The 25,100-nt window shown below is 42.1% G+C and overlaps 1 protein-coding gene across 1 annotated transcript in view; it reads right to left on the bottom strand.

Moving 5' to 3' along the window:
* Positions 1–347: 347 nt before the first annotated feature.
* cdh24b (cadherin 24, type 2b) overlaps positions 348–25,100 on the bottom strand; it is a 123,307-nt gene continuing 98,554 nt past the window's right edge. Inside the window, exons 7-14 of the mRNA XM_026313365.1 lie at positions 15,703–15,959; positions 14,691–14,827; positions 11,914–12,035; positions 8,926–9,043; positions 6,360–6,680; positions 3,887–4,094; positions 2,537–3,026; positions 348–1,353 (exon numbers count right to left, since the gene is read on the bottom strand). Coding sequence (XP_026169150.1) covers positions 361–1,353; positions 2,537–3,026; positions 3,887–4,094; positions 6,360–6,680; positions 8,926–9,043; positions 11,914–12,035; positions 14,691–14,827; positions 15,703–15,959 — 2,646 coding nt within the window. The 3' untranslated portion in view covers positions 348–360. The remainder of the gene's footprint in view (positions 1,354–2,536; positions 3,027–3,886; positions 4,095–6,359; positions 6,681–8,925; positions 9,044–11,913; positions 12,036–14,690; positions 14,828–15,702; positions 15,960–25,100) is intronic.

The raw sequence follows: 25,100 nt of genomic DNA, 5'->3' as shown, positions 1-25,100 counted from the left end.
GAGGGTTGAATTAAATCGAGTCTTGGATGTTTGGGTTGTTTTTCTTTGTCCAAAGCATTTAACAAATTGTTGCTGCCCCGAGCAGAAGCAGCCTGCATTGTCTCAGTATCTGTGCTCAACCATATCAGCGTTTCAACACTTATTGCTTTAAATTACATCAATCACTCCCTCCCCTGCCCTCACATTCTCTATCCTCCCTAGGCTCATTTTTCTCTGTCTCTTTTTATTACTTTGCTTCTTCATCTTTCTCCCCTTTAACTTCTCTTCACATTATTCTAGCTCTGGTTGCCTTTTCATCATCCTCCGATTCCCTCCCTTCCTCTCTTAACCCCTTTGCCCCTGTTTGTTTCATATTTAGCTTCAGTCATTCCCCTCTTCTCCAGCCGGCCTTCCTCCCTCTTTTCTTTCTTTCTCTGGTTCTTCTTTCTTTTCCTTCTCCTTTTTGGCACCATCTTCAACCTTTTCCTTCTCTTCCCTCTCTTTTTCCCTTTCTTTGAAGAGTTGGGCTAATTTCTGGAACTGAGGACCCCACTCTTCCAGCCCGGCCCCCCAATCCTCCTTCTCTGCATCCTTCTCTCCTTCGCTCTCCAGTGAACTGAGAGACCCAGCCCTAGACCCTGTGCCCTCCAGACCGTACACCTGCACGGAGTCATATGGCGGCTGTGAGGGGTCAAACGTGACCTGGGTAAGACGCAGACGTAGGAACTCACCCACCCTTAGTGCCAAGGGAGGACAACCAGGCCCCGGTGCCCCTCTTGCTGCCTCCATCCCTGGAACCCAGCCAGCCCCAAAGCCCATCACTCCACCATATGCTCCCCGCGGCTGCCCTGGGAAGGGCAAAAGCTGTGGGGTCATATCCCTCCTGCCCAAAACGTACCCCCCCAGACCCACCCGATCTCGCCAGTCCCCCATAAAGCCTGTTTCTGGGTACACAGATGGAGTCCCGGCCAGTGACATCCCTCCACCCTCCCTATCTGGCCTTACCACCACAAAGTTGCTCCCCATCTCCAGTCCTCCTCTCCCCAAGCTGCCAGGGTAGTCCCTCTGCCGAGAAACCTCTGCTTGCAGAACAGTGGCGTAGTTGCGTCCACTGGCAGGTTGCTGTTGTCCATCTGCGGATATGCCCCCGCTTACGTTTCCACCTCCACTTCCCCCTCCTCCACTGGAATCTGACTCAGCCTGGCCAGAGCCTGTGCGTTTTGGGGACAAGCCAACACGGGAGGCCCGGCGTCCCGCCAAAGGCAGGGTGGCCGAGTCACACACCCAGCCTCCTGCCCCGTGACTGTGGCCAATCATGGAGCCAGATCGGGTCATGACGAGATTATGGTCCCTGGATAAAGTCTCCGACTGCACCTGGAGGGAACGTAGGTGAGGACGAGTGGTTTCAGTTCGGGGCTGGGGCAGGGTATGGTACTGTTAGGTTTGGTCACAACAACACAAAATGGAATGGGAACAATTTGCCGAAGCAGGGATGGACAATTTAATAAGAGGTATGATAATAAAAGCAGAACAATGGAACAACGAGAAAATAAAATCAAAAGAGACGGATAATAAAAAATGATTCAGAGGAAGGAGAGTCAGACATTGAGCAAAACAAAGTGGAAGAAAGAAAGAGTTGATAGAAGCCATACTGTAGATATTAATTGAACACTAGAATGAGCTAACACTGCACTGTGAGAGGGAGATGGAAAGGGAAGTGATTGAGAGATAAAATATTTGAAAATTAAATAAAGGGAGGGCCAGTGAGTCTTGGTATGGCCTAATAAATAAAAGAAAACAGAAAAGATAATGAACAGCAGGATATAAATGTTCTGCTAGGTCTGGATCATCATCCTCCACCAAAACTGTCCTGGACACTTCTGTTACTGCACAGAGATTGAAATATTACAGCACTGTAATAATATAGTATATCAGGTTAAAAGCACAAATAATAATTTCTTTCTTATCTGCTTAATTACCTTATTATTTACTCTTTTTCCTGTTTAATTGAATAATTAAGTCATTCATTCAACTCTAATTCTTTCTCCAATGCACCCATCTATCATTAATTAAGTTGCTTATAGAGTTTTAATTTGCTCTTCAATGCATCCATCACTTTTCCTTCCTCATGAAACGTTTGGCAAACCAACCATCCATCCACGCACCCATATATTAAACCATATTAAAGCACAGGATCCATTCATATTTCACTTTCACACCAGTGACGATAGTAATGTACCATCCTACAAACCTGGTTGCTACAGACTCCATAGTGACGATCATTTTCTAACCTCACATTCCCCATCATCTCTCTAAAGACCTGATATCATAGGATTATATAAATGAATTAAGAGATACATTCAAATGACTTAACTCTTTTTTTCTACAGTGAAATTTCTAATGTCCTGTAAATGCAAGGATTGTAATCAGGGCCACAAACAAATAGGTTGGTAAATGCCATTATAATACAGCTGATACGGACAGTACAGATAACTTTCAGTGTGGCTATATGGCAAAATGGCATTTGGTGTGAAAGCAGGTTCACTGTGATCCTTACCCAGTCCACATCTTGACTATGGTTCCCTTTGTCCTCATTGCTGCCTTCTGTACAGTTGCTTGCAGTGCCCGTCCCTCCGCCTCTCTCGTGGCTGTCGCTGGTCCTTGGTGTTCCCCCGTCCGACGTGCTCATCCCACTCTGTGGTGCGGTCCCATCACGGCTTCCTGTGCGACTGCCCGTTCGGCTTCCTGTGCTGAGGTCTGTTGGAGCTATGTACACCGCCCCGGACTCCATTGGCCCAACCATGGCTCCCTGGTTCTGAATGACCAGGGAGTGATCTGGCTGGCCTCCAGGAAAGCGGTATCCCAGCTCTGCCAGGCCCGGTTCGAGTGTTCCTCCTGGAGTACGGCGAAGAACAGGTAATGTGTGACTGCTGTAGCAGAGACGACCATACAGAGGTCCTCCTTGTCCTGAGTAGGAGTGGTCCACACCAGGATTCTGAGCCCAGCTATAAGTGCGACCCTTGTCTTGGCCCCGTTGGGTGTAACGTCTGTAAGACATATATGGCAAAACTTCCATTCATCATCAGTAATTTGAATTCATTCTGTGGCTTTTTTTTTCACTTCACTTGGCAGCAAACAGCAGAGGCAAAAGAAAAAAGATCTCCAGAGCAAATCAGACTTGCAGATTACTGCTATGTGTCTTAACTTACTGCCCCACCATGCCACACTAGTGCTGATCAATTTGAGAGTTTGCTTGAGACCCCAGTTTGTTGTGTTACAGAAACTCATACTGAAATTCCCAGTTTCAAAGTTGCCATCCAGCTTACCTATCCAATCCTCCGACACAATGTCACAAAAAATGAAACAATAAAAGCTTCACAAAGGTTGTATTTATTGCAGAGTTATTGCACTGGATTGCGTTAGATTTAGACAGTTTCTCATGTTGTTGTGCCCACTTCCATAAATTGCAAGAAGCAATTTTCGATAAACTAAAGCCAGCCTTTGTACTTGTTTATGGCCGCTCCATACGGCTTGCATGAATCCATCAGAGCTAATTATTAGTCCAAAGGCAATAACAATATTTCATAGAAACATCAAAGTGGGTGCCCACAACTCTGATGAAGCAGCATATAAACGAGCTTTAACAAAATGAGCACAACAAAGTGGTCTCCCAGGATCGCAAAGCTTGATAGGCTTCTGTCTCAGTATTTTGATCAGTGACTGATTATGATTATTCCAGCTCGATCAGTTACTTAAGCGGATCAATTAAGTGGTGAATAGGGATGAAAGGTCTGCTCCTGTATTTCCTTTTAGCATGTGAAAAAAGGCCAGCCATGAGGTTTGGTGTGATTAAACACCATCCATCATCACATGTAAACAAACACTCAGACTCCCCCTGCCTACTTACATATTCCTGCTGTCCAATGTGCGATAACCACGTGTGCGTGTGCTGTGCGGAGCACTCTGGAGAGCAGCGATGTCAAAGGCAGCTGTGTCAGCTTCGCCCCCGCCCTCGTCATCATACGTTATGATGTTTTCCCGTACGTCGTCCTCCTCCAGCGGCGACAGGGAGTCACGCTTCTGACGGCGCAAAGACAGTGACAGGGCACTCACCGCTGCAGAGGAGGCGGCAAAAGGGAATAAAGGATATTGAGGCATAGGAGAGAAACAGAAGAAAAAGAATGATGAACAGGGGGAAAGGGGGCAGAGGTCACAAGGGAAATAAATAGGAGGAAGAGTAGAGAGTGAGCAAGAAATTTAAAAAAAAAGCAGACAAAGATTTGAGACACGTAGAGACTAAATGAATACAGACAAGGTCCTGAGGTTGTGGGCTGGTACATCATATCAGCAGGCTGCATGCCTCCACTGTGTAATTGACTATAAGCTCCTTCCAGGCAAATGGACTCTTGTTCCATATTCCCAAAGCAGAAAGCTACATGTGACCCTGGGCTGTGGGCAAAGCACCAAGTTATGATTGCTCTGGCTATGTTGGACAGCTGATCAACAAGCTTACCTAAGTCCACATGAAAGATGGATTAGATCTAGTGACATCAGTACTAGCCTTTGTTAAACTTAAGCATTCAAAACATGTAAAAAGTGGAGAACTATTAGACTATTAGGAACACAGGGGATTGACATACATAAATAAATTTCACAAAGGGATATCTGAACAAATAGGGACTCCAGTTAGAAGCAGTTCAAAGAATTATTGAGTTTTGTTTACTGCACATTTGTAAAGCTCCTTATTCTAGCACATACTCTTTATAATGACAGTGGAAGATTTAGCAACAGCAGCTGAAAGTTCTGAAACACTGGGCTTTGCTGTTGGATTTTATCAGCTGTAGCCTACTAATGGAAGCTAGCAAGGTACAATTTACTGCTCTCTCCTGAGTGAATTATTGAGTGCCTCTTACACAGGGAGCAGAGAATGACTGAATGAATGAGTGAGGTAGACACAGCCCATGAGTCACTTGACTATCACATTGTTATGAAACGTTTCCAGCCGGTTCATTTCAAAACAACATCTCAAAAACTAGAAAATAAAGAAAATAAATCTATGTCATTTTGGTTACCACAGGGTGAATGTAGATGTTGACCAGCCACTGGTCTTTTGTTTGTATGTACAGCTGACATTAGGGCAGATAAACAGTGCTGTGTGATTTTTATGTTAAGTATAGGCAAAAAAAAAACAAAAAACAAAAACAAAACACTACTGCCAAAAAACAAAGATTCCAAGTCTATTTAATATTAGGGCTTCATGCAACCTGTTCAGAATGTGGAGAAATCCAAACCCTGGCTAATGATGGTTACTAATCTAGAACTGAATAATCAGTTAGGGTGAGGGGGGTTAGGAAACTGTCATATATTTTTTTCTCTCTTGATCGGAGCCTTTACTCACAAGTGATGACTGATTATGAAATAGCTTAGTATCCACCTTATTAAGCCAAGCCCTTTTATAACAACCAGATGGGATCCTTATGGAGTTATTGTTGAAGCTGCTGTAAGAACAGTTGGCATTTTGTGGGGAGCCTAGTCTTGCTGTTTAGAACTAGCACAGCCCTCTTATAAAAAAAGAAAACTAAATTGTTCAAAACAAAACTCAAGCTAAGGTGAATCTTATAAAGTTGTGTGTATTTCTAGGTTTAGTTTATGCCCTTGTCACTTAGCAAACTAAATTCTAAACTCCACTAAAAGCCACTCTGCCTGATCACCTTCACGCCATGTTGCATTTCCTTCTTGATTGAACTGGTCTCTTCCAGAATGATAATGCCCCTATCAACGAGGCATGAGTAGTGATGCAATAGACTGAATAGAAATGACAACGATGCTGGCTACGAGCCAACGCCTTCTCAGCACCTAGGCATTATCCAATTGAGCATTTGAGAGTTTCTGCAAAGGTGGCAGTGACATTTCATTATGCCACTATCAAGAACCAGAGTGCCCAGATAATCACTCAGAATTGTTATTTTAGTAGTGATTAGCACTGACCTTGCCAGAGGATACAACTGAACCAAAATTGCGAGGAATAGTAAAACCTGTTATTGAGCAGCTGTGACTAAGAGAAATATTTACGCTGATGCTTTTATTATTTTGATATGCAGATTAAGCATCAAGGGATGTAGTGGAGGGCAAACATGCCTAAATACTATTTATTCATCTTTTTATTTCCAGATTAGCATTAAACACATCTATAGGCAGTACATCTTAGTGATACAAAAACACTACATACTTAAGTGCTGCAGTAAAAACATGATGTAAGTTATATAAATAAGGGAAAAAAACTGATATAACATTTTTTTACTTTCTTTGTTGTTATTGACTTATTGTAATCTCAGTCTTCATCGATATGTATCATAAACTCTATATAACACAGTATTTACCAAGCAATGTGGCGACACAAGCCAGGATAGCCAGCAGGGCGGCAGTACTGAGCCCAGGGGAAGGCAGTGTGGACTGCTGAGGGAGACACACTGCCTCTTTTTCCCAGTCCCACTCGCCTTCCATCTGTTTGTCCTTCTCTTTCTCCCCAGCCCGTGCCCCTCCTCTCAGGCAGGGGCAGACAGACACCGTGACCGTCCCGGTGCTGGTGAGGCCTGACGTGCCATCCCTCAGGACCAGCGGCACATAGAGCGTCAGGGAGGAGGATGGGGAGCGGGACAGTGGCTGTAGCTGGGACAGCAGTACCAGGGTGGCTGTGGGGCCTAGAGGAACACAGAGACAGGAAGGTAATTCATCCATTGCTAACTGCATAGTGCTATACCCATTTTTTTTCTGTACTGAATAGTGGCAGGAAGTTACAACTGGGAAATTATTACCTAAAATTATTGTGCTCATGTTTGCAAATGTGTGATTCCAGTCAATTTGTAATTGATTTATACACCAAATGCATGAGGCAAAGATCTAATTTTGGTGAGTCCAGATTTCTCTATTCTTTCTATTATCCACACCTCCTATAATTTAAAAACTTTTACCACCACTAAAGCAACGTCTCACACCAGAACAGCAATAACAGTGAGACTAATTTGAGCTAATAGGGTGAATCCACTGGGGAGTTTCACAATCTGACCAGATATTATTCTCCTCCTCTACTGCATGCATACTCCATGAACACATTCACATTTAGAACTTGTATCCAACAAAATTGTTTGATTGATGAACTCCCATCCACCCACACAGGAGTATTGTCCAAAACAGACTCACACCTGTCAGCTCAGATGTGTCCGGGCTGATGGAGCCTCAACAGCATTTTCAGAACAGAGCTGGTATGTCAGAAGCATCAGTTTGTTGTTTGAGAACAAACTGAAGCACAAGGCCACAAATAGTAGGGCACACGCAACTAGTGTGGGAAATATTTCATCAACAAAGTATTGAAAGATTATTCTATTTTCACAAAATCACAAATCAAATCCCATTTCAAACCATTATATGTTTTTAATAGCCTGCCTTTGTCAGACAAGCTGTCCATGGGAGAACTGAACATGCTCTTTCTCTGTTCTGTTGTTGGATGACACATCAAAGAGGCCTTTGATTCCATGTCAATGAATTTATCCGCCTGATCCATGATCCAATCAAAGCAGATTCGAACACTGTGGTTTTGCCAAGTTGAAGAAGTTTAATGTGCTGGTCACCAGTACGGTGCCACTAAGAGCAAAAGAGCAGACAGATCATCAGCGTGGACAGATGGAACTGAAAATGATGCTGGTAATTGAGACAACACTCCAAAAAAAAAAATCCATGCTCTCAAAATTACTAAACTATGTGCATGAATTACAAATTCCAGAGCATTATTTACTGTAACTTGTGCTCACAAATGAATAAATTGTGCACCCAGGTTAATATGACATTTTATGCCTCCTCCACTCTCTCTGCTGGGGTGCAGTCAGTGGATGAAGGTGATTTTCTCCATAATATACTGTATGTGATAGTTTTGATTTGCATTACCGCCCTACATGAAAATGTGCAGTGCATGAAAGCTGTAAAGCCCACCCCCCTAATTCAAACATACTCCACAAATTAAAGGTTGTTGGTGGTAATGTACCAAGACAACAAAAGCAGAGAAAAGAAGACTGCTTTCTGATGTAATCGAGATGCACTGTACACTAAGTGCTGCAGGTTTCAAAATATATTAAAAAATGTGTTTTATTCAGCATGTTTATCAGGCCTGAAGCACACAGTCAGTGTGTCTTAATGTGATTCACAGACTGCAAATATTACTGTGCTGCCTTACCAAAAAAAAAAAAAAAAACTCTACAGGTTTGCACAAAAATATTTTTGCACCAATTATTTTGTTTTTTATGTACAAGAAGGAGGAAATGTTTGTGATCTAATTTTAGGATAGTAGCTATTTGTTGGTGAATAGAGAAATCTACTTTCTTTTCTTTTATTATTTATTTTTACTTTATCATTCTATGATTTGATGCTGAGAATGTCAAATATATATTGTCAATCATATATTACTGCTTTGAATTAACAAGCATGTGTAAAACTCTACATAAAACAAGTTTGTATTGTGCGGTAGACTGTATGTCTATGTAAGTGTTCTGGTTTTTTCAGAAGCCTTTACTTGGAAAAAGCAAGTATTCATGGCAGTGGGGAGGAGATGATGAGTGTAGAGGATAAAGGAAGTCAAACAAGAGAGATGGACAAAAGAAAGGAGGATCCAAGCGTAAACAATGGAGCCTTCTGAGTAGGGAGATGGATGGTAGAAGACAGAGGCCGAGACAGAAAAAGTGAAGGAGGAGGTAGGGAAAGGGGAAGGGTAGGAAGGGGCAGAGGGTTTGAGAGAAGAAGGAAAGAATGGGAGAAAAGACAAAGATTGAAAGAGAAAGGCGGAAAGAAAATGTGGGATTAAGGCTTAAAAAGTCTGAAAAACAGTGCATGCCTGCCTGGGGAACAAAGGAAAAAAAGGAATTAAGATAAATACAGAGGGAAAGATTGAGTTCCTACCACCGCTGTCCCTGACGCTGAAGTTGAGGGCAGCGCTGGACTCCAGTGGGATGCTGAAATACACAGTGCTGTCATTCCCTCCCTCATCTCTATCAATCGCCCGCAACACCTGCACCACCTGAAACAGAGAGATAGAGAGAGCAGAGGAGATTGGGTGAGGGGAGGGTGGGGACATGTGTGTGCCGAACAGAGAAGAGAAGAAGGTAATGGGAGAAACACTTAGACAGAGAGCACTTTTAGCTACAAACCATTAGCCAACGTCAGCAAGAATCAAAACAAGCCAAACAATTAGTATCGAGGCACAGACGAACTGTGTCTGATACTTTGAATAAATAACTGAGCCTGATGTGAGTCGCCTTGCACGAATACAGTGCGGTGTGGCTTTCAGTGTAGTAACAGCATCTGCACGAGGCTACAGTGACATTCGTAACTAAATGAATCTAAAAGAAATCTACTGCAGCCTAAGCTGATGGGTAATTTACTTTTAATGAAAAGCCCTGGTCATCATCATGCGAGACGTCCTTTCAGAAATGCTTTGCAGCGCTAGTTACCAGGCTGAACGCACGGATGAAGGGTGCCTGCCCTCCCTGAGCTAGTCAGTGTCTCCAGGAGAAGATTTGTTACGTACAGTTGCATTATACTATCAGCTGCTGTGTGAATATTCAAATGCAGTTTGCCTAATGACTTGTCACACAGAGACATGCATACAGAACCCTAACACACTGGAAGATAACATAATCTTTCTTTCTTGAACTGTCTCCTGCTCACTCACATAACAGTATTCACAAACACAAACATGAACATCACAGGCAAAAACAAATCAACATTGCTGCCACGGAATCACAGATTTAGTGGTGAAACAACAAAGACACAAGCAGTGCAATGAAAATACCAGCAAAAACAACAGATGGGCCAAGACACCAAATTATGGCAGTGGAGCCAGAATGGAATACTAAGAGAGAGGGGGGGAAAAGAGAGCACAGAATGGTTTCCAGGGAGAGGCTGAGGAGCACAGCGATGATTCTTATAATTGAGATAGGATCAAGTAAGAGCACCATGATGCAGAATAATAGACAAGAACAGAAATAAAGGATGACAGAAGAAAGGAATGAGGGAGACAGTCTGAGAGGAGGCTCGAGTTTAATTACAATGTGAATAGCTGCACCGTTGTGATAACGGGCCATGGAGAATACACCTGCCTCCAAGGTGAATGGGCGTGCTCTAGCTGATGATGCCGTAACTGAAAAGATGCAGCTTCACACTACTGCACTCTGTGCAGTCTTATAATCATCGGCTTGTAGAATATGCTTCCTTATTTGAATAGAAACAGGTTGAGGCACTCTAGCTTTCTTTATAGGTGACATCACTGAAATAAATGAATCACATTCTTTACAACTGACAGCTTGAACCTCTTATTTAACTCCTTGTGTGAGAAAATAATGATGTGGTGACAGATTGTCCATGTTGTGGCTGCAGTATATGATTTGTACATAAGGTTTAACATGAAAATGACAACTTTTAACCAGATCTGTTATGAATATGTTAGGGCTGGTAATGTTTACGGATATATAGTTATAAGTGGAAGTATTGAGAAATTTGAAATTTGGATGTTTTGGGAAAAGAAAGTTAATTCAATCAAATACAATTGTTTATTTGTATACTGCCCAATCACAATAAAATCATCTCAAGGCACTTTACATGAAAACCCAACAAATCCCTTATGGGAAGCCTGGGTGACTGTGGAGAAGAAAAACTGAGGAAACTTCCAGCAGAAGGAGGAAAAAATGAAGGTATCAATGGTTTTACAATTCATTCATGAATGTCTGCATCAAATTTCAGGGGGATACATTCCAGGGGTGGCAGAAACAGCACTGAAACTACACATATCAATGGAGGCAGTATTAGGATTAGGATCATCAGAATTTATCAGTGTCAAACCATGAATATCAAAGTTTTAGACAAGCTATTTCCATCTGGGCAAAATGACATTGGAATCCAAACAGCCATGACTCTAAAAACGCATTCCAACACAAGTTTGGTGTTGACCGATGGCAATATCACAGTCCACCCTGCACCACCACAGATCTGACTCTGTCACACCAATATGATTAGACTGAAAGAAACACATTCTCTACAACGTTTTTCCAATTTAGAGACTTAGCAATCCATAACTTGAGGCTTCCCATAATCTAAACCTTTAAGAAGCTTGTAGGGCTCTGGAACTAAGACTTTTCATGCAAATTCAATGCATTTATCAAACAAGGATGTTTTCAGGGATGTCTGGGCCGAAACAACTGATCAGTGGCCCAAAACAGCATCCAAGCATCAGAACTCTTAATATCTTTTTAAGTTTCTCCACTGCACATACTGAGATTTTTTTTTATCATCTCGATTAAGCTTTTTAATGTTTTCCCCCCACTGTACGGCTGAATGTTGAATCACCATTTCTGCAGAATCATTTGGTTCTCTGTGTTGCTGTTCTGTATGTCCTCTTACCCCATATACCTACGAGAGCATGGACATCTTGGTTGGGTCAAAACATATTTTCCACGAATCATTTTATTTGCTGCCTAGTTGATAGAGATGCAGCAGCAAAATAGTGGTCTCTGTTTGTTGCAGTTGTTGATCAATCCTAATATATAGTGTTCCCAGCAAACTGAGAAAGAACCTGCAACTTCCATTTATTATCACCCCTGAGCAGTGCCAACAGTTTTTCTTCCTAAACTCGTTCCAAAAGCAGGTAAAGAACAATGGAAACAAAAGCAGAACCTGTGACAATAGCGTCAATTAACCAGACTACACCAATTTAAACATCTATTGTCTTATTTTTACAAATACTCCAGCTTGTTCCAGACGTATTTAAAATATGCTCTTATTTTTTATATATATATAAATAGGAGCTTTAAATTACAGCTTTAGAGCAGAAATACTTGAACAGCAATACATACAAATACACTGACAGCAATGCTCATTTAAAAACATACTGACCTGCCCAATGGTGGACGAGTCGCACAAGGCTGTCGTGTATTGCCTGTCCAGCTCCGGTGCATTGTCGTTCAGGTCTAATGTCTCCACTGCAACCAGGACCCTGGACACCTGGCTGGGATTGTCTGAAAAGGCCAATCAGAGAAACACATACTAAAACAGAGCATTCTCAAATGCACACATGCAAAACTGTATTTAGAAAGTTATATGAATACAGTTCCCCACTGCCAACACCACCAGTGTGTACTACTGCAGAGCTGTGCATTTGTGCTCCATTAATTCCATTCAATTGTCCTCATATGTGAGATCAAGCATTTCATTCCTTGTCCAAAGACTTCAACAGCACCCAGATCACGTTAGCAAGTACAATTGGCTAAATATACAGTAGTACATTTGGTTTCGTTTGGCTTATGTTACAGCTCACAAGCTCTCAGTTGGATTACGACTGATGCTTCCATAGCAGTCAAATTTTTCCACATCAAACTGTTCCATCCATAGTCAAAGCATCACAGAGTCTACTGTGTGTGTGTTTCTATGTAAGAGAGAGAGGAAGAAGAGGATGTAGAAAGCAGTCAATCTGAGGGCACACTTTAAATGGATTGGCAGAGGCTCTCCCACACCTCATTCACTTGGATATACACACACTTGAACACGAAGCTCTCACTGCCACGCTTGAAATGCATGGAGACATACTCTGAGCTGAACAGTCACTGTTACATTTTAGACTGCTCTTGTGTTTGGCTTCGCCACAATCCAGGCTCACCTGCACACTATCACTCATGTATCTGAGAAGGCAACCCTGCAACACAGCCCGGGTCACATTGTCTGACAACCAAGGAACACACACACATGCCACATGTTTCCAAACCCAGAGAAGTAACACTGTGTCATGGATGACAGCGACTGGTTCCCTACACTGAAAAGCTGAAAATGAGCTCTTGCTGTAATGCCACTGGGTGAGCTGGCCTGCCCGTGGCTATGGCAGTGGTCCCACTGTGCTTTATGTCAACACAGCCTCCAACATCCTGTTTATTAGATAGAGCTCATTATTCAAGACAGGAGCTCACTGTGCTGCCTCCACAGTTCTACCAACAATGCTGCCATGAGGAGCCCAGAGTTGGTTTTAAGTAAAGATTAAATATTGTCCAGAATTTCCCTTGGCAGGAAAACAACTTCCTTTCACAGCTCACAGTGACCACTGGACAGCATTCTCCAAGAGTACACTCACGTTTACATCAGCCAGAGATTTCATGGTTGAAAAGAACATCCTAATAATAGCTTGTCACTTGCCAAAATAGCTATTCGAACTCAGCCAGGTTTTATCTGTTTTTCAGAAGGAAGATGAAACTTGTGAGTGCCTTCAAAAACTCATGCCGATAGAGATGACTCATGTGACTGTTTTCTGAACTACCATTTCAGCATTGGTTTGGGTTAGGCTTCATTTTGGAAAAAAAAAAAAAACCCAACAAAACAGCAAAAGCTGTTTGATTAAGAAAAACCTTGTGGCTTGAGTTGAAAGAAACTCAGACTCTTGATGGAAATGAGATTCAAAAAGTGGGGTCCCTTGGCATCAAAGTCTCATGTTAAAAAACTTCACACTACTTCCACTTTTGCCTCTGACAGTTGTAATTTGCAGAGCTTTGTCATGTAAGGCTAAACACAGACTGCTTCAGGCATCTGAATAAACATCCCAGCTGTTCCTTGTCAACCAGTGATTATCTCAGCTCAAGGGCATTTTAGGACTAGGTGAAATTATATTCAATATTTCCCTAATGTCATTAAATTCAATAAAAAATCCATTGCAAATAATCTCCATTAATACATTATTTATTCCTATTTGGGGAACATTCACTAAAAACTATAGTGCCCATGTGTTTAGCATATTATTTAGGCTTATTTAAAATATTATACTTTGACCCTTTTCATTAGCAGCCAGAAGACATTAACAAAAATACAAAAAAAACATTTCCACTATTCTTTAAAAAACATTTTTGCTTTGTTTCTCATGCTGTGACTGTAGACTGTGTGACTGTGCTCTCCTTCATCTCCCCACCTCCAGTATCAAGGCCGTAACTATGGCCACCCAGAAGGATCTCCACTTGACATGATCAACATGCACTTTTCCAAAGTTATCAATGTGAGTGAGCTGGGATAGGCTCCAGCAGATCCCTGTGACCCTGGTTAGAAATAAGTCGGTATAGATAATGCATGGATGGATGGATTTTGTGTGATTGTCCTGCCTTCTGTACCTTTGTTCACTTTTGCTGCCTTTCCTGATTAAAGTATCACCTGAGAAGTGTTGAGGTGTTTCTTAAATGTGGTATCCTTGCTTGAAATCTAAATGGTGTTTACCATTCTCCTTCGTGCTGTGCCTGTAAAGCAACGCTTGTTTTCAATTTGCTGCTTTGATTCTTTGTTTCCACAGGAATCCTTATAAGAACCGATCTATCACAGCATCAGATAACTAACACAGCATAGATCAATTGATCCTCAGGCACTGTAACAAACTATTTGCAGCACCAAACAGCATTCTCCTCATGGCTTGATGACTGGAGAGCTAAGCCGCTTAGTGAACTGCATCACACAGTGGATACTGCGCTTTTCAGACTCTGTACAATATACAGTTTACACTCCCTTAAACCTCTTACACTCATCAGAAGGTCCAGGTGTCACAGCTGGCAAAACGTTGGTTTCACAAGAGTTTTAGCTCTAAATAAAAGAATAAAATCTATTTGATTGATGTCTCAGTGTTAAGCTCTGTACAATGAGGGGTATCTGACCTCTCTGGGTTGCAATGACAGTAATGTTGTGCCAGTGCTCGCGTTCCCGGTCCAGCTCCATGGCGGTGGTGATGAGGCCTGTGTCTGGTGTGATGCGAAACAGAGCCTCCGGATCTGACTGAGGATCAATGGAGAACCTAGAGAAGACAGCATATAGAAGGAGAGAAATAAATGTGCTGAGAAAAGGAACATAACTAAGAAAGGGCCAGTGAAAAGTACAAAGAGGGAAGGAAAGAGACAAGCAGAGATGACGGCAGGGTGCTGAGTGAAAGAAGCAGGCAGGGCAAGTGTGTGAGGGAGCGATAAGGAAGTCAGCGTTCAAATAGCCAAAGAACTAATATAGGGAGATTATCTCAGCTGATAGGAGCTCTTTTGAAGTGCCACTGATTATCTAAATATCTCTATGAATATACCAACTATCAGTCTTCCCCACACACTCACTCTTAGCACTTTTGTTAGTGCTAATTGGGACACAATTTTTTGTGGCTGTTACAGACAAAAATCTCGCCTCCCTCCTTGAACAATCAGAGATGAAACCTACTGAAACAGACATGAGGGAAAGCATGGAAGCTACACGCTTCTGTGGCAACTGTCTGGCTCAGGGAACACTGAGTGGGCATTTTGCTGGCTTACAATTATTTGGTTTACTCTTGGCTGTTGCGCCTTGTTTCTTTCTTGTGCCATCTCAGTGTTTGAATTTCAGTCCACACAACTTCATATCCCTATATTCCTTACAAATGTTTCTGACTGAGACTCAACACTAAATATAAAAAATGTCCAAACTCTATCCTCAAACACATCAAATACACCAGAAACATCTCAGGACCTTAAATGCTTGAGTTTTCATTCAGCAGTGAAATTTATGTGGTGTTGATAAAAGCCACACTGTTAGGATTTTATAATCGGTGGGAAAAAACAGAATCCCCAGTTTGATTACGAGTCCAGCATCAGTATCTTTGTATCTACTGCTCTCTCACTTATGTAACAGGAGAACAAAAGACTATTACTTCACCTGATGTTATTGGTAAGACCGGTGTCGGGGTCGACAGCACTGACTCGGCCTACGGTGCAGGCTGGCGGGCAGTTCTCAGACACATCCATATGGTAACGTGCCCGCGAGAACCTGGGCGGCTCATCCGCATCCAGCACTGCTACTCTGATGGAGGCTCTGTCCTTGAAAGGGCCTCGGCGCAGGAAGCGAGGGTCCACAATGGGGTTGAGGACCTCCACAGAGAAGGAGTAAGAACTCCTGCTCTCATAGTCTACAGCCTAGTGAGGACAAAATTGAAAGATAAAGTTAAGATTAGCAATATTTAAAGTACACAATTGTTTAAGGTTGACACATACAGTTACTGTGAAATGAGCAATGATGACAAATTTATTACCAAAAAATTATGCAAATGTCACTATAACAAACATCAGATCCAGTAATATTTTTAATATTTTCTCCTATTTTTTGTGCTTTCATTTGGTCCAATTCTCATATTAAATCTTTCACAAATTACATATGAAAAGCAGAGAGATGGAACATTATGAATTATTCCAACAGATAACAGCCTGCAGAGGAGGAAGAATGGTCACGTCCAAAATCGGCTGAGGATGATTTGGAGCAAATAATACCATGGTTACCTTACTTGTTGTGATGTTTGGATACCTTGAAGGTTGTTGTGGGTGGATGCTTGGATCGTGAGTTTTGTGTGAAGTAGGAAAAGAGATTCATGAGGTGTTGATGTTAGAGCATTGCCGATGAGATTCCTCATGAGTTGAAAGGATTCTTGAGAGCTCTGACACTAAAGTAACTACATGTTTGAGTGTTGGGTTTGACAGTGCCCTGAGTTGACGTTGGGATATTCTTGACATATTATGAGTGGAGGATACTGTATATAGCTGTAGGTTGAATGCTGGTGTTGCGTTTGTGGGAGTATAGGACTTTTGCTGCTATATGCAGCTGCAGCACAGATGGTACTTGGGGTAGGTGCACTGATCATTTTATCTAGCTACAGCATTGTTTGGTGCTGCAACACACTTGGACACTGTGTTGGTGGGGCTCTAGTCTTTTAGCCTTTTATTACAATGTTCTAAACATGTTGGTAGGAGTAGTTGCTGACCTTATGAAGCCCTGTGGGAGTCAATGCTGGACAAACATGTTTTTGTAAAAATACAATATCCTGAATTGACTTCCAAAGGTAGTGCACATTGTCTGCTGTGCCTCATAGTTGTGAGCAAAACATTTCCATGAACAATAGCTTTTTCTATGATGGCACTGAAAGCAAAAGCCATGCTACCTTCATGAAAATGCTTCCCTTGTCCCTTTTTAGAAGACCATCTCCATCACCATGGCGACATCACTATCGCCACAGTACCTGGCTATGAGGAGTGTTAAGAATTCCTTGTATCCCCACATCTACACAGGTAGAAGAGATTTCATCTGGGATATGATGCTCGGGCCCCAGAGATTGTTTGTTTCAGAGAAGTTATGAAGCCTATTTGTCTGAGGTGTCTCTGTGATTGCGTGCCGCACTCCCACCAGCGGGCCAGCTCAGAAGCAATGAGAATGCAATGCCTCTGATCGGGTTTGCTGAGACGATTGTTAGTGAGGGCGATAGCACACACAGGTAATCACATACATCCCCTGGATCACACACACACACACACACACCCTGAACATACATACTGCTGATTAAATTTGAGGAAAGCAATGTTTGATGCTGATTCAAAATACCTGTGTATGTGTGTGTGTGTGTGTGTGTGTGTGTGTGTGTGTGTGTGTGTGTGTGTGTGGACAAGTACAAGTGGTTTGAATTTGTGTCCTCAGATCCTCTGTCAGTACATGCGTGTCCTTAAAGTAAGTGTGTATGAGTCATCTCAGTGTGATTGGCACAGAAAAGCATGTTGGACAGAAGATAAATAGGCTCCCTGGCTATACAGAATATTCACTGTCAGATTCAAACAGAAAAAAATTATTCTGAAGATCCCAGCGGCAGTGGCAATATTGGTATCTACTCACTTATGTTCTCTCCTGCCTTTCTGATCTCTCTTTTTATTTTCTTCCATCCCTCTGAGCTGCAAACCAGAGTAAACTGCTTTTCAGAAAATCAGCAGTTTTGGTAAAAGGCAATTGATTAAAAATTATGCAGAGGAAAAAGTGAATTCAAAGACATAAAATTGTGAGCAATTGCTGGAAAATCTCAAAAAATAAGTAAACAAAAAGAATTGTCTTAGGATGAAAAAAGATTATGTAAGCAACTGTGTGCGTAGAGGGGGGTTTAGGTGGGTAGATGGAGTGAAAAGGTTCTCGGGATCCCCATTACAGGGAGAGAGAGAGACAATCTGTCTGAGGAGGAGAGGTGTCACTTACACTGTGAGCACACACTCATCACCTCCCCCCATCCAGCACTCCATCACTCTACTTCCCTTCCCATGCTACCTCACACACTCCATCACCCGCTCCCATCCCTGCCCCACACCCATCTTTATTTTTCCAAGCGTGTGTGCGACAGGGCACCATCTCTGACAAAACAAAGAACACACACACTCATCCTTCTCTCTCATTTGCCCTTACAGGAAGCACTTATCACACAGCGACCTGACAGTTTTTCAGCGTTTTGTCTGGCTCGTAAACGTGTGTGAACAGATTGCAAAATTCCTGGCTTGAGTTTTCACAAACAACTGCACTGGTGGCTCATGTGAAACTGGCGCACATGAATAAACACCTTAAATAGGTTGATTGCAGACCCCTTCACAAATTCATAACAATTGATTTGAACCTTAATATACACCACAACAATATTTACAGTATGTACTGAATTCATTAATTTCCAGCTACAATTTCTGTTGGCATGCCTCTCTTAACCGTCGGTAGATGTTATGGTGCTGGTGTCTAGAAAAGGTGAGAGAAAGGCCAAGAGCCATCATTATTGGATACCAAAATAAAATAAATATATGTCTGGTACAGGTCATTAGAAACACAGCAAAGGTCACAGAATGGAGGACCTCAAAACTGTCAGGTACTCTGCCTTCTGTAACTTGTTAGACTGGATAATATCAACACTTCTCCAATGTAACATCCACGCGACAGTGCCCTGTGAGGTCAGACTTAAGTTGTCACAGAACCCGGTGGATGTGCAACCACAGGCGTAACTGAGCGCAGTGACAGTGACCTCCGCCCAGCTTCACAGATGGCCTACATGCTGGTTTGAACTGCTAGCTCACCATTAGCTTAGAGAGGCTTCAGCAGAGGTAGCTGAGGCAGCGAAGCAGGGCATGTGGGGGTGGGAGGCAAATGTGACAGTGCTTCCAGGATACATCATACATTTTTCAGATTTTTTTTTTTTTTTTTTGAGTTTTGAGGATTGAAAAAGGAAAATCATTTCTATAGCAATGAATATTATGAACAGATTTAAAAAAGTGACTGTAATGTAATTTATTAACTCGCAAAAGTGGATTTAGTGTTAAGTCTCTTTTTATACATAGACATATACATGCAAGTTCTTAAATTATAGTAGATTATGTGCTTGGTAAGCTAAGAGAAAATGAATCAACAACAATGATCACTAATTAAATGTTCAAGTGATTTATTAAGTAAAAATGTGCTCTAAGGCTCTGAAAATTTGTGCTCGGCATTTTATTTTAGTATTTTCTAACCTTTTAGAGACATGAATGATTCCTCCACTAATCAAAAAAAACAATCAACAAATTAACTGACTCTGGAAAGAATTAGGTGTGGGTAGCCCTTGAATATGCATAGACACACTTGTGTCTAGTCAATATTGCCCTCCTATTTTAGACACACACATCCCACACACTCTACAAGTGTAACCTTCTCCTGTCCTGCCATGTGGTGCTCCCACTGTCCTTTTTGAAATTCAAATTTCTCTATACAATTTCCCTTTTAAATTCGCTCCACAGTTAGCAGAAATTAATTAGCTAACCTGCATGCTAGGCTGGCAATGCATAATACATCTCTCCTCAAAAAGGCCGACCCATAGGCTTACATGCTTGATTGAAAAGGAGTGTGTGTGAATGCATTAGAGGAAACGTACATCGCTGCAGGTTGAGGCAGGTGGTTGCTCTCTCTCTCTGTTCTGTAATTGATGGAAGACTGAAATATTCTGTAAATGTGTATGAAATCAAGCGAACCTATACATATCTATGTCATCCTACAAGTGTGTGATGCGCACGTGTGTGCGCGTTCAGCGCCTTTGCTGTCCTTGACAGCTTGAGATCTTTTTTGATTTCATGCATTCTAAATCAAGATCATACATCACATTTGTCTGATGACGAACGCAGCTTTGGACATTTCTGCCAACAAGCACAAACTGCAGAGTTGAAAGAACAAAGACTTTTCTAAATCTCCTTTTTGACTTTGTTCTTCCTCTGCCGCCTTACCTTCCCTCACTTGTCACTTCTCTCTTGTCTTGTTTCACTGAAAGATGTCCCATGTCTTCCTTTTTTTCAACTTATGAGCAAGACATTGGTCTCTTTTCCCCCTCTTTTTCCCTCCATCTCTCTCCCTCCATCTCTCTCCCTCTTTTTCCCTCTGAGGAGATTAACACAATCTCTCCTCCGCGTGAGAAAACAAACACAGATAATCCTGGGCGCGCTGTTGGCGTGTGACCGGGGATTAGCCAGCCGTTTTAAGTGAGAGCATATGGAAATAATAACAGCAAACTGACACATGCACAAACTAGCTTGTCCCCCAGGTAAGAGGAATGAAAGGTACACAAATAGCAGGCTTACACAGCTCAGAGCACCCCAAAAAACATGCCTCAAAAGCCAATCTCCTGAATCGGAATCCCGCCGGATTCACATTAATGACGTTTTGACGCGTCTAGTGTTGCGTCTAGTAATTCCACTTTGTTATACACATGCTCTTAAATACAGTATGGATGTGTAATGAGGTGCTGCGGAATGGGGCATTATCCCTTTTCGGTTTTAGTTTGGGTTTTTTTTTTTCTTCTTCTTCTTCTTTTGCTGCATTAGTGCTTATAAAATGCCACTGAGCCTTTATTAAATCATCACCTGTCTAATTTGCATGTAAAGTATCTGCTGATGACAACTTTTTGTATTTATATATACAGTATATTGTAAACACTATGTTGTCATATATATTTTTAGACTTGTTATATATTATATTCCATCTCATAATGTTATCAGCTAATACTTAACATGTAAACGTAATGTGTGTTGATCAGAATTGGATTAGTTGCTTGATTTGGGGAAATCCTTAACCAGCAGCCACTAGTTACAGCTTCCACTGGGTTAAATGTCTCTGTCCATTTGGGGGCACTGCTGCAGAGCAATGTCAAGGAGCCACTGTACTGGAGAGAGTTATGCTAATTCTTCAATTACCTGCTACTTACAATGCAGCCTTGTTCACATGCTGTATCAAAAATCTATTAGCAGCAATATGTAGATTCATTAACAGCAATATGTCATAAGTAAACAACTGAAGTGGAGTAGAGCTGACTGGTAAGGGAGCAAAGAAGAATAAAGGTCCATAGAAAAATGAGAAGAGAAAGAAGCAAAAAGTCCATTTCTGTGTTAGTGTGTGAATGATTTTGTCTATATGTCTACATGTGTATCTGTGTGTGTGAATGTGAATGAGGTGGCTCTGGAGTGAGTCAGAGCCACAGACAAATAGCACACTGTCTGACATGGCCTCCAGACACAAAACAGAGCGAGGACGAGGCGAGGGCGAAGGCAAGAGATATGGAGAGGGGAGGGCCTATGTTTGTCTGTAGGCTGCTAATACTCATGTTGCAGGGACATATATATGTTCGCACAGTCACAAGAAGCAAAAGGTAAATCATTAAATTTTAGAGTGATGTTCTGGTTTAAGACTCGCCTGGAGTGACCGAAACAAGATTGTGTCTGTGTGTGTGTTTGCTTTCACTTACGTATTAGCTTGTGCATCTCCCCTGCCCTGCATGTTTGGACATGTGGGGGAAGCTCAGACAGAGAGAGTAACCACATGCAGACATGGCTGCTGATGATGAGAAAAGGGGTTGAGAGTGGGGGTGCAGGGTAATGGGGGAGCTGATAAAGGAATCGGAGAAGGACAGAGATCTGCTTATTGCTGGGGGTCCCTGTGGGACTGGCAGTAAATAAGCAGTGATAAGCAGCAGGCGACTTCAGACAGCAACCAGTCTTGCAGGCTGTTAATGACCCAGCTTCTCTCGTGTACCCCTGCCCAACCGTCACCCTCCCATTCCTCTGCCATGTTCTCCTTCTCCCCCCGTTCATAGGTGCATCCTCCACAGTCATCCTCGTCTTCTTATCTCATTCTCGCTGTCTGCCTTCCTCTCCTTCTCCTCCTGGCTCCATTTTGCCATCACATACTCTCTCCCAGTGTCATTTTAACTATCTCACAAATCCTTCCCTGAACTCCCTCTCTTGACTCTATTTTTCCTTAATCTGCTGTTAACCACCTCCCCCTTCCTCATCCCAAAACTGTCTGCCACCCACCTCCCATCTGACACATCTTTCTGAGGTATAGACAAGCACCGCCGTGCAGCATCTTTTCGTCCTTAAATGAGCAATCACGCCTTTTTGCAGCTCTTTTCCCTCATTCCCCACAGTTTAAACACAGGGAGCTGCAAGGTCAAGTGTGTTGTATTGATGTGTGTCTCTGTATATATCTCACTGTGGTTTATTGATGCCTGTGTAGGTGTATCTGTGCGTGCGTGTGTGTGCAAGGGATTGTGCATCTTAGATCACCAGTTAAAGAGATTCAGCCTGCAGCAGTGAGATGACCCACAAGGTCAAGGCCGACTCTGTGGCAACACAAATTGTTCCGCTCGGAAATCCTTCCTTCTCTGGGGGCACAAAGATCACCTCGTTCTGCTGTTAAAATTCTTCACAGTTTGAACGCTATGTGTCTCTCTCTGGAAAATGCACCAGGGCATGTGGGTCTCTATAAACACAACCTAAACATAATGTGTGCACATATGCATGTATCACACAGCAACAAAGGCTGTCTTATGTTTTTATTATTATTTTTTTGTTTGTTTAACGAAGTAAAGGCTGAGGGGGAGCTTAGTGTTCATTTTATGCTTTGTTTAATTCTATTAGAGTTGGAGACTATCACATGCTTTCCATCAGTTGTGCATGGATGCCTTGAAAGGCTAAATCCTTTTTTGACCTATTCAAGTCACGTTCTTTTTTTGTTAGTTCATGTGAAGAGGTTACGATAGCACACCCACAAATCCCAGTGCTGCTGGGGCTACTGCTGATATAAATACCTGTTAAATTACACGTAGCAGCATCCGTAAATATGCTGTATATATTCTACTTTGCTTGTAGGCATTCAAAATTCACACATAACCTTTGAGTTTTCAGGTTTATTATTTATTCTTTCACCTATAGCAGCAATCCGGGCCTAATCTCTCTCTTTCGGTGCCTTTGCAGAGGGATTAAAGCAACACAGAGCAGTAAGAAGGATGCCATGTTGAAATTCTAAGGGCATGCTTTGCTTTGTGTCTTTGAGGATGACGTGGCTGAATCCAGTGGGAGAAATATTGTGGGTGGGAGGTGTTCACTGTATTTGTTTACATGTAATTCTCCCACCCGTTTTGCCAGTCACCCAGCACATGTTGAATTGATCAGTTTTTCCTTTTACACCCAGCAGGCTGCTCTCTTTTTTTTTTTTCCCTTTTCCCTCCCTGCACTCTCTTCTTCACTCAGCTTACTGTTGCCATGCTGCCTCCCTCTACTTCTAAGTTTTTTTCTCTTCCCTTGAGTTCTTCTGTTTTTTTCTTATTTATTTTTTGCATTTTACCTGCTTCTCTTTCTGGATGAGTATTTCAGACTCCTGTGCTTCTCGGTCTCAAGCTGTGCTAATTTCCCTCTTTGGCTGTCACTAATTTCTCAGCTCTTACTGTCTCTGTAACTCTCTCCCTCTCTTTGCATGTCTCTCTTTGGCTCCTTCATACTCTCCCTCCCTTGTTATAATGCACTCTCTGTCACTCCTCGCTCAGCTCTCACATCTTCTCTCTCCTCTTCCATCCTGACTCGTTCCCCTCATCCCCTCATCCTATTTCTTCTTGCATCTCTCACCATATCCAGTCCTCTTTCTGCCTCTTCACTTCCCTTCAAAGGAGTTCACACCAGATTGGAAATCCTCCTCTACACACCACCTCCAGGTGAGGATTGTTTTTAACGAATCCTACAAACCCAAGGCTGACGACTGACACACCGATTCACACAAAATCCCTCATGCACACACACCACCATTCATGGCTACAGGACTGCAAGTACTTGTGTACCCAGGTGTCCAACACTAAAAACACACAAAATACACTTATGAATACGAATGGCAATATTTTTGACAGATTTTGTAAATTGCTGTTATTTTGTGCAGATTGTCTCTATTCTCTGACAACTGGTATCTTCAAAATGAAGAAGGTATTCTTTTCACCTTCAGAACCATTTCAGAAACTTCAGGAGTGCTATTCCTTTTTATGGCCAAGAGTGTGAAGACTCTTAAAGAAAACCCTGCTGAACTCTGAAGATATGGTTTTCACAGGATACAATGTTTGGTGCCCCCTAATTTAAAAGCAACCAATTCCTTAACATCATAACTGATTTTCTGTATTTCTCAGTTTCTTGTGTTTTGATATTAAATATCTTGCTTGAACTACAGGCCACACAAAGCATTTAAAATTGCCACCTTGAGCTCAGAGAATTTTCGTTTCTGGCATTTTAAAAGCTTAACTATTATTGCATTCTTTTAAAATTTCATTTGAAATTCATTTTTTTAGTATTTTTTAAAAAGTCTAATAAATAATTTATTAAGGCAGGTGAACAGGAGTAAATGGTGCATTTATTGGGCATTGTTTTCAGATATGGATTTGGTGCACTACCAATAACTCATCCGTGGTATTTATGGCGTCATAAATAGCAACTTAGTAGTGTCCATCGTCACTGTAATGGAGGAACGTTTCACATGCGTATGGACAACAATGCAGCTGTATGGCACAGGATAAAATATTACTGGCTTCAAATACGCAGACAATCCGTGTTAGGTGGATTAATATATTGTTCATTTGTTCAATATTTCTACATTTATCCACTAAATAAACAACCCTCACCATAATATGCATACTTTGTGTATGAGCATACACACATATGGACACACACACAGTAGTTTAACATGTGTATGCAACACCCTGCACAATGCTCATTACACAGGTACAAACATGACTGCTCTTGATGAATGACATAGATCTGAGAAGTCAAAGGCAGCATTAAAGGAGACAGACAAGCACTTTTATTGAAGCATCGGAGACACTTCTGAAGGGCTCATTTGAAACGAAAGCATCACATCTGAGAGAAAGACACTAACAAGACACACTGTTGGGTGTCAGCACTCATTACCCCCATCGTGTCCACGTCTCTTCATAGAAATGT

Source organism: Mastacembelus armatus, chromosome 17, assembly GCF_900324485.2.
Source record: "Mastacembelus armatus chromosome 17, fMasArm1.2, whole genome shotgun sequence".
NCBI lineage: Eukaryota > Metazoa > Chordata > Actinopteri > Synbranchiformes > Mastacembelidae > Mastacembelus > Mastacembelus armatus.
This window is presented reverse-complemented; position numbering and strand designations above follow the sequence as displayed.